This window comes from Megalops cyprinoides, chromosome 19, assembly GCF_013368585.1.
Source record: "Megalops cyprinoides isolate fMegCyp1 chromosome 19, fMegCyp1.pri, whole genome shotgun sequence".
Taxonomy (NCBI): domain Eukaryota; kingdom Metazoa; phylum Chordata; class Actinopteri; order Elopiformes; family Megalopidae; genus Megalops; species Megalops cyprinoides.
Window position 1 is genome coordinate 27,319,429 of NC_050601.1, and position 18,209 is coordinate 27,337,637.

At 44.2% G+C, this 18,209-nt stretch overlaps 1 protein-coding gene across 1 annotated transcript; it reads left to right on the forward strand.

Annotated features, from left to right (window-relative positions):
• Positions 1-269: 269 nt before the first annotated feature.
• On the forward strand, positions 270-17,794 carry LOC118794887 (forkhead box protein K2-like). The gene is made up of 9 exons (XM_036553177.1): positions 270-752; positions 11,408-11,602; positions 12,240-12,387; positions 12,917-13,063; positions 13,548-13,741; positions 14,185-14,387; positions 14,977-15,273; positions 15,575-15,784; positions 16,277-17,794. The coding sequence occupies exons 1-9, from the start codon at positions 457-459 to the stop codon at positions 16,471-16,473; spliced, it is 1,887 nt and encodes a 628-aa protein (XP_036409070.1). The 5' UTR covers positions 270-456; the 3' UTR covers positions 16,474-17,794.
• Positions 17,795-18,209: the final 415 nt, after the last annotated feature.

Below are 18,209 nucleotides of genomic sequence, written 5' to 3' on the forward strand. Positions count from 1 at the left end.
AGCTGCTTTTTAATTGAGGGCAAGCAAAAACTCAAACTCCGCCACTGCAGCTCTCTAACCACATTTTATAATTCACCATTCATTTACGTTTAGTACACAGTGCAACCGATCTTCGTTGAATCAACCGGCCATGTCTTAGACTCCTATTGGCTGTTCCTGAACCGCTTTAGATTCAGTTTCATTTTCAATTGGTCTTTGAGTTAGTCACTCATTCTGTATCCGCCTCCTTCGTCGTTTGGTTGGCTCTTTCTCCTTCCCTTTCTCTCGGTGTCGCGGCGGTGGGTCGGTGCCGCTGTCCCTGATCTGGCACGTTCCCATCTAAAATTTTCTGTTTAAATTTGGATCCCCCTTTTCGAGATTTGCCCATTAGCGACCATATTCAGAACCACTGTACTGGCGTCTGGATCCAGGTGTTTTTCCAATCCATTTGTGAAATATACCCCCTTATCCTGTAAGATGGCGGTGGTTAGCGGGTTGTCGGGGCCGGCGGTCGCCCGGCTAGAGGGCCGAGAATTCGAATACCTGATGAAGAAGCGCTCGGTGACCATCGGGCGAAACTCGTCGCAAGGCTCCGTGGATGTGAGCATGGGTCACTCCAGCTTCATATCCCGCCGCCATCTGGAAATTTTCACGGCGGGAGAGGACGGGGCGGGCGGCGGAGATTTCTACTTAAGATGCCTCGGAAAAAACGGGGTGTTCGTGGATGGGGTGTTCCTGAGACGCGGGGCGCCTCCGCTGCAGCTACCACGCGTGTGAGTAGAGAAACCGTGTCTTTTAAGTTTCTTCTTTGTTGTTGTTGTCGAGCTGCACTCCGTAACTACAGCATGTGTTAACACTAGCTAGCTGCGGCTTCTTCGCTAGATAGCGGTCGTGGATCTTATCACCAAGCCTAGAAACGCTGAACAAGAATGAAAACTGTACATCACTAGCTAGTCTGCTACCGACATATTTAGCGAGTTGATGGCTTGGGGTGCTTTACGCTGGGGAAGAATCAAGAATGGGGTCATGCATTGTAAATATTTTGGTCCATGGTGACAGCCATTATGCGGGTTGCACTAAGAACTGAAATGGCTTTGGTGTGGGAAGCCTCTAGTTGGTTTGATCGTCATGTTTCGTTGAAAACATCAAACGTGGATCGGGCGGTGTATTATACAAAACGCGGAACTGTTTACTGTGGTGATGATGGAAGCGTACAAGCTGATCATATATAAACACGGCTTTTTTTTAAACCGAAATTTGTCATTTGAAATGGTCAACAGACCACGTCCTCGTTCTGTAACCGTACAAGCTCGTTAAGGATTAAAAAAGCAGTGTTTGAACTTTAGCTGCTTATTTCAGGAAACCTAACAGTGTTCGTAACTTTGGTCAAATCCTTGCATTAGCATGTGTTCGCAAAACAGAAGGGTTAGCTTTCTTGGTTAAGACATTTCGTAGATCACTGTTTAATTACCACACTGCTACAGAACAGTCAAATACTTCTGACCGTAGGTGCTCGTGTACAGTATCTAGCAAGTTACGTGCGGATGAACATTCTTCGCATTCTTGTGTGGCTGCCAAGTGTGGGGTAGTGTTTACGGAACTTGCCCCTGTGTGAAAGGCCTGCAGGTTCGAAGCTGGGATGACGCACTGTTCTTATACCCCTGAGCAGGGGGCATAACCTAAAAACACCACGGAAGCACTAGCGTCACAGTTTGGATATGTATTCCGATGTGGCCAGAAAATTACAGGAAATTAGTGTGAAAATGGCCCTTTGATTAAAATGCTGTTAATCTCCCTCGGTTGTAAATGGCACACTCCGTTTGTCGGTTTAAAGAGAGGTATTCAGGCTGCTTTGCTTCAGTTAAAACCCAGTTGTATAAATTAGTAAGATATAGAACAATGAGTTATTTCTGCTGAGGAAGTAATTCAACCACAGACTCAGTCTCAGGTAACCAGAATGCAGTAAATGAGGCTGATATGAATTATCCCTCTACTGCTAATGTGTTCAGTCTGGAAAGTATTTTTTCCCTTATTTCTTTCTTAGGAGCATAAGTCACACTTCTCTTATGGCCTGATACGCAGTGGATTGTCATTTCATAGTGCTGTGTCTTTTCACATACCTTTTCCTGTTTGATGGCGGCTCAGTATGTGCATAAGTTTTTTGCATGTAGCTTTGCTGGGCTGTATTTTATCCACTTGGAGGGTGGTTTGACTTACGTGTGTCAAGTAGCTGTACTTGTCTTTCTTTGGAGTACATTTGTGCCAGTCTCCTTAGCTAGCACTGTTTGGGTGTAAAGCTGAGGATGGGGTTGATAGTCAGCAACCAAAGGATCAGCATCAGTCTGACCATCAGCAGTCTTTTAGAGTTCAAATCTGGCTGGATCTTCATAAAAATGGAACGCTGGTTTCTGCCGTAGATGGTATATTAAAGACCTAGTAACACAGAGTGCATATGTGGGGTTGGTGAGGGTGTGTGCAGCTGGTGGCTGGCTGATTGTTGGAAAGGTGTGTAAAGGGGCGTGTGTTGGTCTGTTGGTTGGAGACGTGTTTAAGAGCATTTGTAGATCTGATTGGCTGAGAGGTGCCTAAGGGCTGTGTATAGAGCTGATGGATGGAGTTCTTGACAGGTGTGTTGGATCCTGTATGTTAGGTAGTGGGAACAGATGATGGTGTTGGATGCAAAAACACACTCTGCAGTTCTCTTAGGGTCTCATCTCTCAGCATGCTACTGTTTCCAGGCTGTGGCTGTCACTTGCGCTGACAGAAGCTGATCCAGTTTTCCCTTGCAAATGTGAAATCCTGTGTCCATCAACATCAGCTGCCTCTTCTGATCACTATACTGTAAATGCTCTTTCTGGTGGAAATTCGTGTCCCGTCAGTGCATCCGAGTAGGTATCCTCAACATTAGTGCAACATCTGATTGCAGTGTGGGTTAGTGTTAGCTGTTACATTACGTTTACAGTTAGTCATGTTGCAGATACATTTATTGACAGCAACGTAGTTAACAGCCGAGCTATGAATTGTTGGACACACAACATCACATTATAAAGTCCATGTGTGAACGTGAAGATCAGTGAAATGAGTTGGTAAAGCAAGGCAACTGCACTGCTGCAGACTGTTGTCTGATCTCTGATGTGTGGTTTCAGTGAAAGCAATGATGAAGACACCCCCCCCCCCCCCCGCCCCCAAAAAAGAATACCTCAGCACCACTGCTCTCTTTTTATACCACAGTCACACACACACACATACACAGGATGTGATTCACATAAACAAGACGAGGCAACTTGAAATGAGCAACAGAGGTGTCTTTTCTCACTGTTGAAGCAGAATATTCCAGCGTTTCATTTTGTTCAGGAGAAGCAGGAATTGGTGACTTTTTTTGGGAGAACAGAAATGGATCCAGAGCTCATTCTTTAGGCAACGATTAAACGTTGGCAGGACTCCCATGAAAACCAGCATCTGTCACTCTCCAAACTGCTGAGTAAATAATGATGGCAGGAAGGCAAAATAATCAGCTGGTGTGCACCATAGATAAGTTTTATGAATAATACACGGGATGTGCAAGAGCATGATTCTCTCATAACATCTTTACACCCAATAACGACAGAGATTATAAAGTATTTGTGAAGCCACATATGTTATATGTATTAGATTAAGATAAAGAGTGGTTCAGATTGCTGGTGAGTGCACTGGAAGTGAATGTTATGCTTGGGATACTGTAGAATCAGGGAAGCTGGAGATGGCACAACACCAAAGTTTGGAACTGTGGGAATTGCACTGTGTGTCACCACCTTAGCGCAGTCATTTCTTAGCCATGCAGTACTAATGCTCACAATATGAGTCATTTTGAAGAGTCAATGAATCTGAACAAAATTGTCAGTAAATTTTGATTTTCATTTAATTTTTTTTGCTTTTAAGGCAAAACTCATAGCTCAAAGTGGCTTCACACTCCAAAATGTCTTTGCCAACATCCAAGGTTCCTGTTTTCACTACAGGAGAATAGCAAATCTTTTGGCATAACCAAACACATTAGTCGTAGAACCAGCAGAGATCCTTTCACAATTCCAATACAGAATGTTTGAGTATGGTGAAAATGCCATTGCTCAGTAGCTATGTCAAACTGTTCTTGGAAAAAATTTTGTTAGAACTCATCACTGACTCAAAAACAAAACACCAGACACACCCTTAAAGTGGACATGAAACAGCCTAAGTTTGATAAATTTTGTACAGAATTAAGTGCGTTGGAATCTATTTTAAGAAAATTTTGGATATAAAACAATTACATGTTAAATTATAGTAGATTTATGTTTGGTGCTAACTTATGCTTTCGCTTTGGCTCACCGGCATATTGCCGTTGCATCACTGACTACATCATGAGGTTGGTTAGTTGGAAAGTTGACCAAGGAAGACAGCAGTTGCGGCAGTGGTACATAGAATTTCGAGAGAAACTTGCTTGTTGTTCAAGAGAAAAGTAATAAAAATCAATAAAATCATTTTTTAGATCAATATTTTGTGTCAAATTATTGATTTCTGTAGTAAGTAGCCGTGTAATAAGCGGATAATGTACAGTTTCGCATCGGGGTCCTGCATCACCCCGTCAGGGTTTATTTCGCAATAAAGACTGGCTCGCTGTACATTATCCCTTACATAGTATCTAATCATTATCTTGTAAACTAGATGGCTGTGCTTTGACGAGAAAAGACGTAACATAACCCTGGTCGTATCTCTCTCTGCTCTGCCAGATGAGTGTGCCATTGGGCCCTTTCCTTACGGCGCACAGCTACTTCTTTGGCTGTACAGACCGTCCAACCCAGTCTAATAGCAATCTTATAAGAAGAAAAGTCAAACACAGAGGGAGCGGCCTCGGACTTCAGCTTCTTGGTCCAGCGAACCACCAGAACACCTGACTCTCGTCCACATCATCCTCGTTTACAAAGTGCTCGCTATAAACCCTAGCATTACGGCTAACTGGGGGATTCTTTCGTTTCAGTGCAGCTAGCCAACGATAAAGAACCGCTTGCCGCTTAAGAGGCAAAGTATGAAAGTGGACAATCTTTCTTTGGTTTTTGACTGTATAAAATTCATTGCTGTATCCAGGGGCAATACAAAAGTGACCCCCCTTGCATCACTTTAGTCTGGCTTTTCTTATTTTCCATTGAGTCACTGATTGTCAGTGCTGTCACTAGTTAGCTAATGTGAACTAATGCAGAACGTCCAACCTCATGACGTCGCATTCTGTGCTAAAACAAGATGGCGCTACACTTGTTTCAAAAATGTAACTTAGATTACTTATTATTTTTAATCCAGTTTCACTGACAGTGTTAAACCTATTAGGAGTTTTAGAGTGGGAATCCATCTTGTAAGTTATGCTAACTACATCTATTGTCTCATGTCCACTTTAAATACCTCTCCACCACAAAGACTTACATGTGCCCCTGGAATACTTCTCCACCTGTCAGACCTACATGCCCCTTACACCTCTCCAGAAATCAAACCTACACACTCGCATTAAACACCTCTCTGCCCATTTGGTTACATTTTTTATTTCAGCCACCTGTTGTGGGAAAACATGGCAGGTGACACTTGGTTAATTAACCTGATGGCATTTTATACCAGGTGTAGTACACCATGCCTCCTAAGCCATTACTGCAGTTTACAACATGACCATTTTGCCCTAGAATCTACATAAGACTGAATCCACAATAAGGTTGCATGTTAGAACTTGTAGATTTTCTTTAAAACTTTATTTTTTTTACAGAAATCAGACACAAAACATTTATCACTAAACACGAGGAGCTGAAACAGTAAAGGCTATTATATAATCACAGTGGTGAGAAACGCAAAACACCATTTTAATTGGAATGCCTATTGATTTGGTTTGGTGACCCTTGCGCTCACAGGTGAGGTGAAGCCTCAAAGCCAGGTGTTGCTGCTGCAGCGCTGAGAGGTCAGTGCTGGAGCTCTGCGCAGTATAGTAGTGGTAGTAGTGATTGCAGAGGACAGCTGCATTATTGATCCATTGATTGGCATGGTGGTTGAAGAGCTCTTAATCAGTGAAACAAAATGCTCTCAACCCTTATCCCGAATGTGAAACTGCTCTTAGCTTTTTCACATGGAAACCCTCTCTGCAGTAGTTACTAGTAGGCATGTCACGATACCAGAAATTTAGTAGTTGATACCAATACCAGTGAAATTCCACGATTCTCAATACCCAATTCGATACCGCGGTAAAAAAAAACAAAACAATAAATCCCATGTACTTCAACATAAAACTTTATCAAAAACATTTGAACATTACAAAAAACAACAACAGTGGCATGTAGCCTTCAAGTAATAGCCATTGCAAATGTTGTATGGAACATAGTTGGCTACACAGCAATATGCCATCTGTCTCAAACAAAAATAATGGTAACGTGTAAGCTATTTCAGGCTAAGGATAACAAGGATAACACTTTGGATACGTTGTTAATGTAACGTTAACATGAATTGAAACTCACTCACCTTGAATTCTTTGAATAAATCTGGATGTCTGTCTTTGAGGTGCTTCGCTACGTTGGAAGTGTTTCTTCCTTTCGTCTGAAAAGTTTGAAGGCACCGTATGCATACTGGTTTTTGTGAATTTATCATTATTCCCTGACGACCCGCCTCAAAGGCAAAGTAGGCTACTTCTATACACGACTCTTGCTGTTTTTGTTTTCAATGAGTCGAGGCGGAGCTGTCGCTGCAGCTGCATCCCCAGTAGCTACGGTACTGTAGAAAAACGAGTACCGTGACGTTTTCAGAATTTTGGCATCAACTTGGTTCCGAAGTATCGGATCTGGTGACATCCCTAGTTACTAGGGATATGTGTTTTGATCAATTCGTTAATCCAGTCCATCGTAGCTGCATGTGAATGGTCAAGCCCAGGCCTATCTTTTCTCCCCATGCGCAGGTTGAAGGTTTTACCATATTAAATATATTTTACATAATTGGTATCATTGGTATTTAAAACTTTTTGATTCTGTAAGGAATAGCACACAATGGTGCTAAAAGCCAGCGTGAGCCTAATTTCAGAAACAAACAGTTTCATCATTAGCACAGCAAAGGCTAGAGAGAGAGTTATTGACTTGGGTGGAGGCCAGAGAGAGAATGTGGCCCTCTACACACCTAGCAGTGTGAACACAAATGCGTCCTGGGCCACATTGAAGGACCGCCTACTCAACTGACGTCCTCTGCTTAAGCGGAAGTACGTACTCATTCGCGTGCCAACGGCGTTCACACCAGTGTGATTAGCTGTTTAGCGCATAAGCTAAAACCGGTGCAATTAGAACCTGAGATTGGAAAAATTCTAGCTAATTTTAGCTTTGAAGCAACAGCGATTTAACGTTAAAAAAATATAGCAAATGCTAACTGAAAACTATGAGAAGCTAAATAACGCTAATGAAAACAAAATGAACCATGTGCGCTACATAGCATGAAAAATAAGTTACGTGCAAAAGGGTTTTAAAGTGCAATAACAGGCAACAACAACAACTAGAGTTCACAAGCTTACCTCAAATGCTTCCAACCCTCAAAGGTGTAATGCAATATATTACATCAAAAGTGAGATCCGATCACAGGTGGTCACTTGAGACGCATGTGGGGACGCATTTTAGTGCCAGGTGTGAACAGACATATTTAGAGTTGTCCACTTGTGATCGGATCACCCAAGACGCATGTTAATACCAGGTGTGAACAGGGCCTGTGAGTGTTATTGCCTTGGTTGGAGGCCAGAGAGAGAGTGCGAGTGTTATTGCCTTGGGAGAGACTGCGTCCTTTAATTTAGTCTCAGTTCACCTGCATCACTCCCAGCCGGTGCACAGCTAAGGGCTTGTTGATATAACAGCACCATCAAAGCTTGAAGATTGAAGCATTTCCTTTTTGGCATAGTGTAGATTCTATGGAGTTGATGTGGAGAACACTAGTGTTTCAGAGTGCAGTTTATGCATTTAGAGAGACTGTTGCCAAGACACCCCCCTCCCCCCCAACCCATAAATAAATACACACACACACACATATACACACACACAAAGGCACACCTATGTCTAGATTAGATTTTACCTGGAATGAGATTGAAAGAGGAGCTGACTCAATGACAGTTTTTTCCATTTCATTTCTTTCCCCTCTCTCTTGTTTTTGAACCACTTTCTCCTATCTACTACCAATAGAATGTTTTAAAAGAAGATAAAATATTACTGCTACCACTTCAGTTACTGTGAGTTAAACGGTTACACAAACTAGTTAAGTCTATTTGGAAATTGAGTTTGAAAGTAGGAATTCTCTTTCCACAGGTAAATTCCACTCCTCTAATCCCCACACTGATGTGTTTTTAAATAATAGTAATTTCAAGGGTCTAATTTTGTTGAGGAGGGCACAGTACACCAGTGTTCATACCCTTCTCATGTGCCAGGAGACTGTATGGCTTCAAAAGGTCCAGTTCACTCAGGATAGGTACGTACTTGACCAGATATCTGAGGGATGTGTATAGGGTTGGGTACCGTATACGACCGGTATGTACCGGACCAAATCGCAACACAGATTTCAGTCCCTCGTTTCGGTGCCACTTAAATGCCTGAGTCAGTTGTTGATTGAAATATTTGCCCTCTGGTGCTCTGAAACTGACATTACAGTACTGTAACTGTTATTTAGTGTTAAATTATTGTAGTTGGGTTAGGTTTTATTAGGGGCCAAGCACCGAAGGTGCTGGAACCCTGTTGTTTTCGTTAGTTTTATTTTTCTTCTTATTATTATTAATTTTATGAAATTTGGCACACTCATAGAGGACAGTCCCAGCTGTCCACTCACCAATTTTGGGGTCAGCAAATCAAGCCCTTTAGCGCCACCATCAGGTCAAAGTTCAGCTAACATTTTTGGCCATAACTCCTGACCCTGTTCTTTTTTCCTAGATTCCTGAACTGTATGACATGACAGTTAAACTGTAGCATAATATTTCATCATAAAGAGGCCATTTGGAGTTAACTTGGAGGGATCCTAGGAGTTACAAAGAATACAACATTAATAGACATATCAGTACTAAGCATGCTAACTATGCCACAAACTTGTCTTTGTGGGATAGAGAAGAAAAAGCGATGAAATTGTCTTCCAACTTAATTGCCAGGTAGAACATTTTTACAAAGCAGTCTACAGTCCAAGAATTGGCAGCAAAAGTTAGCTACATGCTGTCACACAAAATCGCAAAACACAGCAAGCCATTTTCAGATGGTGAGTTTTTAAAAGACTGTATGGTAGAGGCGGCTAGCATACTGTGCCCTGACAAGAAAAGTCAGTTTGAAAATGTGAGTCTCTCGCGTCGCACAGTTACTTGGCGTGTGGAAGTCATCGATGAAGAGTTGACTGCTGAATTGTCAAAAAGGGCATCCGGTTGGATTGTTTTATGAAAGTAAATCTTTTTATTGTAACCGCAGAGTACACCAGATTGACATAAAGCTGTAAAAAAATGTCAGGCCTTTGAGTAAGCTGGCAAATAGGCTACTGTAAAGTAGTCTGTCATGTATATCAAATTCATGTCATTTAACACAACAGCACTATGCGTTTCATGTTTCATTTCAATCGTCCAATGTGTGGCCCTCGGCTTACTTTATCAAAGTAAGTATGGCCATCTGGGAAAATAATGTTGCCCACCCCTGCATTAGACAGTGCAGCCTAGTGCAGGTGTGGTGTGGTCCAGATGGACAAGACCCTTTGACTGTTCAGAGGGAAATAAAAATGCCTTAATAAATTAAGCTGCTTTTCTCCATGTTTCCTTTTCTTCTGCTGACCCTGTAGTGTTTTGTACTTCAGTCCAAGTTGGCACTTACTTTCTACTTAATTAGTTTTTCATGTTCAGGAGCATGGCTTGAGTAAAGAAGAGGCAGTTCCAGGATCAGTGCTGAACAAGGGCTCTGCCAGTATACCTGTGTGCTTAACGTGAGCCTTAACATGAATCTGATACTGTTGGCAATATTAACTGTTAATGCAGAGTTATGTCAATAATGTGAGTTGTCTTCAGTCAAATCGTGTTTAAGTGTTTAAATTAACCAAGAACCTGGAAACATTCAGAACCAAATGCTTTGGTTTACCAGTTTTAAAACTTAGCAGAAATTATGTTCATAGCTATCTATGACACAGATAATAACAAATGTTATTGAGTGCAAATTGCCATACAGTGTCATAGGTTGTACCTGTTTGCTTATCTGCATCTACTGAAGGATTACAGATGTCACCACTTTGTGCAAACTACCCCATAATGCACTGTGATATAAGTATGGCACAGGCTTTCCCACAATTGCAAAATCACAGATAGGATTGCGGAATTGACCATCACAAACAGATGTTCAGGGTTTGACTAACAGAAGAAGTGGGGGGGGGGGGTTGCGTATTGGTTGATGTAGAGCAGCACTATGCTGGAAGCACAAGTTAATGGACTTACTCGTGTGGCCTGTGCTTGGTTTGTAATCATCTCCTTAGCACAGAGGCAATTACACAACCATTTCATGAAAATGTATGAAAAATGATCTTAGCTTTTTGAATGGCTGATGGCTTGACCATAGAAGGAAAAGCTTGCTGGACAGACAGGCACAAAAGGCCCACCTTAGAACCACCCTTCCACACCCTAGAAAAAACCTCACAAATATTGAATTTGGTTAAAAAAGCCAAAAACCAGGACAAAAGTGACAAATGCACCTGAGAATGCTGTTAAAATCGGCCACGGTGCAAGGTTTGACACAAGCATCTCTCAAGACGAGAAATGGAAGGCAGCTGTGGGTGTGGGTTGCTTGGCGATGGGAACTGGTCCATCACCAGATGGAGTAGAGCATACGGGCGGGGTCCAGCGCATTCACGCCCCATGAGAACGGAGAAGCAGCCTCTAGACTGTGTCAGGGACACAACGCTCCCTCAGCATGTGTCTGTCACATGGTGCGTTTGTGTTGCCAGAGGCTCAGCCCGTAGTGCACTAACTGGCCTGCCAACCAAAGGGGGAGAGAACATTCATACAGTGGGAACTTTGATCTCAGTGGACTGCTGACAGAGAGGGGCGGGGTCAGCATTAGTTGTTGAGCCTGGTCTAGTCAGGTCTGGGCTTTTTGAGTTTTATTAGTTTTATTTATGTTTATGTATGCATGTGTACTCTAGGGATAGCTTGGAGACTGCTTTCAGCCTGAATCATCACAACAGATCTCCATGCGTTCGATAAGATGTTGAAATGTGAAAGGGAAAAAGTGACACTCTCCAGTTGTCTTTCTCAGGGATTTGCACAGCTGTATGATACAAGAACATTCTGCCGTGCTGCCATGCTGATGTTGAACCCTTCATTTGCGCAGTGAGCGGCCAAGCCTGAAGGGGCGCCCTCTGCTGGATGGCCCTGGTCTCATGTCGGCTCTTGCTCCTGTTTTTTTTTTCTCCTTGGCAGATGCACATTTAGGTTTCCTAGCACCAACATTAAGATCACCTTCACTGCCCTGGCCAGCTGCAAGAAGGAGCGACGGGAGGCTCCTGAGTCGCCTGTCAAGCCCGTCCAGCCACAGATCTCACCCCTCACCATCAGCATCCCGGACAACATCTCCCACCTCATGAGCCCCCTGCCATCCCCCACGGGCACTATCAGGTATGATGACCCCGCCCCTGACACCCGACACCCCTCCCAGCCAGACATCATCCACAGATACGGACGAGAAGCCCAATCTCTGTAGAGTAGGGATTAAATGAGGGAGGAGAATTAAAAAAATGGGGTGGAGACTTTTTAATGATCACATGAAGGCTCCTACCACACAATATCTCTCAAACCTTTGCACAGGCAAGACTCCCTCCCAGTATGTCTGAGTGTTGAACTGATTAGATTATAAGGTTGGCAGATGGCACCCACGTAAAATGGCAGTGCTCAAATGAGAGAGGAATCTTAAGAGTCTGTAAACTGTTTGTTTCTGTTATTCTTGCATTCCAGAACAAGCTTAACATGGCTGCACTTCAATTTTAAAGGCAGTTTATTGCAGTTGCATCAGTTTTCAGTTATGTTACTTTAAGTCTTTATCTAGATTTTTGTAGAACAAGACTAAGAAATATAGTGGATATTTAAATATTGCATAAAATATATTTTCCTTTACTTGTTTCTCAGTGGAAGCCAGACACTGAATGTCTTTGGTTTTCATTCTATTTATCATGCCTTACCTGAAAAGCCTTGGAAAAGAGTGTGTTTGGTCGCAGATCTGAGATCAGTTATGAAGTACTGCTCTCCCCCCTTGCAGTGCTGCCAACTCCTGCCCGTCAAGCCCACGGGGGGCTGGGGCATCTGGCTACAAGATGGGGCGCCTCGTGACCTCTGACCTGCAGCTCATTGGGGATAATTCCCAGTCCGAGAATGACAAGGAGGCATCAGGAGGGGACAGCCCCAAGGTGAGACAACAACACCCCCCCCCCTCAAAACTGGATACAAGACCAGTTCTCTAACCAGCATGTCTGTTGTCTAGCAGGTGATTTTTAAGTGCAAACAGGTGTGTGGGCTAGCTTTTTGGAAACTGATCCTTTCAAGATTGAATCTTGAGTGGGGCCCTGCTGGTGTACCCTTGAGCAAGGGGCTTAACTGATATCGCTCTTTTAATTCCAGCTACATGATTGATTAATGCATAAACATTAAAGATGCGTATGTCACAATGGAAGTGTCTGCTCAGCCAGTAAAATAATATGGCAGAATTCAGACTTGAGGTTTAAAATGCACGTGCCCACTTTGTGGTGTCACAGCCCATAATTTGGGGTAACAGACGGGGGTTAAAATGTAAATTAACATGAGAGAAGAACAGGTTAGCCATTTCCTCCTGTGTGTGCTGATGTTGAGAGGGGCCATGACCTGGATGTGAAAGGTCGCGCTGACCTTTGCCGCAGATGTACCCCTCCCCTTACCCCTGAAGCACTCCTCTCTCCTCAGGATGACTCCAAGCCCCCCTACTCCTATGCCCAGCTCATCGTCCAAGCCATCACCATGGCACCCGACAAACAGCTGACCCTGAATGGGATCTACACTCACATCACCAAAAACTACCCCTACTACAGGACCGCTGACAAGGGCTGGCAGGTAGGATGGTGACATCCTGTCCTCATCAAGTTCAGGTCAGAGATCATACTTTCTGACCGGACACAGTGTGGTTTATTTATCTGAAGGGACCTGCATAGCAGATTAGCCTGGTGTATACTCAAATGGTACAGCTGAGGGCATGTGTTCTTCACTCCAGTGCTATTACTACTAGGGCTGTGACGGTAATGATTTTTTTCTTCCCACGTTAATAAAGCAACAAATTACCGCGCTTTAGCGGTTTAGCCATCTGATGGAATGGATAAGATTAGGAGAGGTTACACTGAGTCTCCTCCAGGTTAATGTGTGAGCTTTCATTTACATGAAGTTTGTCACCAGCTCATACACTTGAGTGACTTGTGTAAGTCATCCAGGAGGCGTTTTATTTCGCCTGTTACACATCTCCCCGCCAAACCATGATGCATTATTCAGACCCAGATGCTCAGACCCAGTCCTTCAACGTTGTTTTTTTTTTTTTGCATTTCAGAATTCAATCCGCCACAACCTCTCCCTGAACCGCTACTTCATCAAAGTTCCAAGGTCCCAAGAGGAGCCGGGGAAGGGCTCCTTCTGGAGGATCGACCCGGCATCCGAGAGCAAGCTCATTGAGCAGGCCTTCAGGAAGCGCCGGCCCAGGGGCGTGCCCTGCTTCCGAACCCCCCTCGGGCCCCTGTCCTCCCGGTAATCCTCCCCTCCTCCCACAAAATCCTGCTCAGGAATGCTGGGCCTTCTCAGCCGAGTGGGTTCCTTTGTCGCCTCCTTGTGGACACACTGAGGCACTGCAGCAGTGATTCAGTTTGAAGATTATTGACATTACAATCACATGCTTGATACTGTTACTTTTACATTAAAATGTGAATATCTTAAAAGATAATTTGCATTTCAAAATAGAAATACAATTAATACGTGAGGATAGTGATACAAATGCAATTATACTATAAATATAACTAACTATAAATAGGTTAATGAACATTGGAAGCTAAAGGGTAAGTATTGCTTATTAGAAAGATACAAGAGGAAATGGAGACAGAAGAATTCAGTGAAAGGGGGGTGAGAGAAAGAGCAAATTAAAGAAGGGTGGTGAATGGGCAACTTGGGTAATGCCTCTCTCCTGCTCTTGTCAGGAGTGCACCGGCCTCCCCCAACCACACAGGGGTGCTGTCCGCTCACTCGAGTGGGGCGCAGACCCCGGATAGCTTGTCCCGGGAGGGCTCTCCGGTGCACATGGACCCAGAGCCCACCCCTGCCTCCGCCCCCACCCCCAATGCTGCTGCCCAGCCCAAACTCACCGTTATCCAAGAGGCGCACTTCGCACAGAGCACTCCAGGTGAGAGGGGACGTGATTACAACCACACCTGCAACCACATCTCGACCCAAACATGACCTCACCTCTGTTTAAACAAACACCACTGCACCTAATGGCAAAGCATCTGCTTGAATGAACATGACCACATCTTGAAGCCAGCTGTACAACAAAAACAGCCGCACCTCGAATGGTACACAATCACATCTTAACTCAGAAGAAACACAACCACATTCTCTACTAAAACACCACATCTTCTAGCACCGTGTTTCCCAACCCTGCTCCTGGAGGCACACTGTCCTGCATATCTTCTATGTATCCTTCCTGCTTGACTAAATCAGGTGTGCTCAGCTAATCAAAAGTGCCACTGATGAGTTCAGTCAGGTAGGTAGAGCAGGGATAGATAGAAGATATGCAGGACGGTGTGCCTTCAGGAGCAGGGTTGGGAAATGCTGTTCTAGCAGACATGAATGCACCTCTGACCTCACATGACCACATCTCCACCTCAGTCATCCAGCAAGGGGTGCTGTTTGTACTGTAACAGTGAATCAGTGCTGAAAATGCCCTGTCATTATTGGGTGGGTAATAATTTTGAACCCCCACTGCGTTCCAGGCTCCCCACTCAACAGCCAGCCTGTTCTAATCACGGTCCAGAGGCAGCTACCACAGACCATCAAGCCAGTCACCTACGCGGTGGCCACGCCCGTGACCACCTCCACGTCCCAGCAGCCCCTCATGCAGACAGTTCATGTAGTTCACCAGATCCCAACCGTGACTGTGGCCACCATGGGAGCGCTGACCGCGGCCAACACCTACACGGTGGCTGGTCAGGCAGTGGTTACCCAGGCTGCCCTGGTCAACCCGGTCAAGGCAGAGCCGCAGGAGAATGGGGAGCACAAAGAGGTCAAAGGTAAGAGGAAGGAGCCTGACTTACACAGCGTCCATATTATACTGCTGGATAGTTACTGAAGCAGTGCAGGTTGAAGCACCGCATTGAAAGTGTACAACCTCAGTGTCACATTCTGGATTCAGACTTGCAACCTCTTTGCACACCTGCAGTTCTTTAAATACTAATCCACACTTCCACCCACCCATGAATCTGAGAACTGTTAATCCACATGTAGATACTGAATACAAGTAGTTGAATCAAATCGTTTTTGAAGGAAAATTATTAACAGAAAGAAAACGTACCTCTTGCTGTCCTTTTCCAGTGAAAGTAGAGCCAGTCCCTGCGGTCACCCCTGCTTCTATAGGCACCGCCAGCCGAATCATCCAGACGTCCCAAGCCACGCCCCTACAGACAGTGGCAATAGTGCAGTCAGTGCCCCTGGGGCAGCACCAGCTCCCTGTGAAGACCATTACACAGAATGGCACCCATGTAGTGCCCATCACTACTGCCATCCAAGGACAGGTCACCACAGGTAAGAGGCTCTTCTCACAAACCACCATATGAAGAATCTGACCATGGGCAAAAGGCTCCACCCATAAATTGCTGTATCATTAGTATCAATAACACCACAGACAGGCCCTGCCCACAAGCTGCTATACTGCTAATGTCAAAAACACCACAGGAAATAGGCCCCACCCACAACCTCCCACTCAGAACTGGGATAAATGACAAACTGTCATATGTTTCTGTATTATCTGGTGAACACCATAAGGAGTCAGCAATTTTGCATTGGAAGAGTTTTATACATTTCTTTCCTTAAAAAAGTGTCACAGTGACAGTTTGTCATTTCTTGCCTCATTCATCTGAGCACGTTTTTGTGTTTGTGTGTGTGCATGGATGTGTTGTCAGTTGGCTTGTGTGCAAACCATTTTTTCCTGGCACAGAATGGACAGCTGTTAGGAACTGTGGTGCGTTCACCTACAAAACCTACTCTAAGCTCTCTCTCCCCTCCCTCTGGTTACAGCATCCGTTGCTGCGAGTCCCCTACACATGCTGGCCACCCACGCCTCCGCCTCTGCCTCCCTCCCAACGAAACGGCCCAATGGCGACCAGGTGGAGCCGCTGGAACCCAAGCGGCCAAAAACGGAGGACGGGGAGAGCATAAGCAATGCTGAAAACACAGACAGGACGCCTGCCAGCGAACTGGGTAGCCAGGACTAGACACGACCACCATCTCACCTCCCTATCTTTTTTTAATGGTCACCGCTCCGTCAAGCAGTCCAAAGTGCCAAAAAGAGTGGAAAAAATAATAATAAAATAAAAGTTAAACCATCTTTGAACTTTGGAATGTGTTAAAAGGAGAAAAAGTAATTATTGATAACAACAAAAAGGAAAAAAACAAACGGAAACAGCAAACGGAGAAGAATGGCATCTATCTGAGCAGATCACCACCAGTGAAATGAGGCCACGGGGAAGCCTTTGGGGAAACCAACCAAAACGTCATGAGATCCAGCGGAAAGTGCCGGAACAAGAGCATGGGGGAGGGCGAGCTGCACTGCAAGGAATTATGTTCTTACTTCTCTTATTTTAAGATTTGTTTTATCATAAAAAATAGGAATGTGTTTCTTATTTTTAAGATGAATAATCTTGTAATGAAGTATGTATATATATGTATTTATATATACTTCATTGCACTGTCTACACATCAATATACACATTGTCACTGTTTTTTTTGCAGTGTGGGGGTGGGGGCAGGGCAGGTGGCACTGCACAGCCAAGGAAACCATTCCACCCAGCACACTCCCGCCGGCCACACGGACACCTCCAGCAGTGTAGCTGCAGCATGCCAAGTGCTTGCAACATATCTGATTTTAAACAGGCAAGAGTGTGCTCTGCAAGAAGAGCCGTTTTCTCTACACTGGCAGCTAGCCTTTGATACTGACTTACCTGACACAGCTGTTCATAGATGATGCAGTATCTTGTTCGCATGTGGAAAATAGGATCTTCTTTTGGATGTATTCTTACTGGTGGGCAGGAAAAAAATTCAAACAAAAACAAAAAGGACAACCACAAACCATGGGGTCACTGACATTTTGGAAAGCGCTACTCTTGGACTTGACAGTCCCAACCTGTTTTTTTTTTTTTTTTTTTAATTGTATGTGGACTTTTTTCAAATAGAGTGGCTTTTTTCCTGTCAAATCCAAATCCTTTATTACACTTACATTTTCATATTTTAACATAACCTCTGAAACTGTTATTCCCATGTGTATCTGATCATACGCTTTGTTGAGCTTGCATGTATCTGAACGCAGAGACGTACCTGAACTGTTTTCTCTAAACTGAACCGAGGGGAAAGGAAAGACCTGCTTTTGAATCTGGCCAAAGCTGCACTTGATTAATGTTCCCTGATTTTTGTTGTGTTCCCCCTTTTTCCTGGTCACCCTTGGCTGTGTTTCGCTTTGTGTTGTTGGCTGTCCCTTTGCTCGGACTATTTTACTCTGTTCAGGTGACCGAAAAGCCTCCTTGAATTGTACATGTTCCCCCAGCGAAAGACAAAAAAACAGTGATCGATGTCTGTTTTTTTTTTTTTTTTTTTTTTTTTTTTTACATATAAATTAAGTTAAAACCTTACCTGACTTTGAGCTATTCTCTATCTTTTTTGCTTGCTAACCTTCATACAGTAATGGAATGGCATTTGGGGAGGATCTTAGTGGAGGTCTCAAGCTCCTCTGTCCTCCAGGGGTAGTGTGTGTTCCCTCCAAGTGCCAGCACAGTCTCTCATATGCAGGACTTGTGGCCTCGGTTTGCTCACAGTTTGAAAATGCTGGTGGACTGAATACGATGCAAGCGTGTCCAATCTGCTCAGTGGCCAGTTTTACGTATAATGGCTGTTTTTGATGTCCTTGTGTGTTTGCATTACAATGAAGGCCACAGGTTATCAGGCCAAGCGGCGGGAC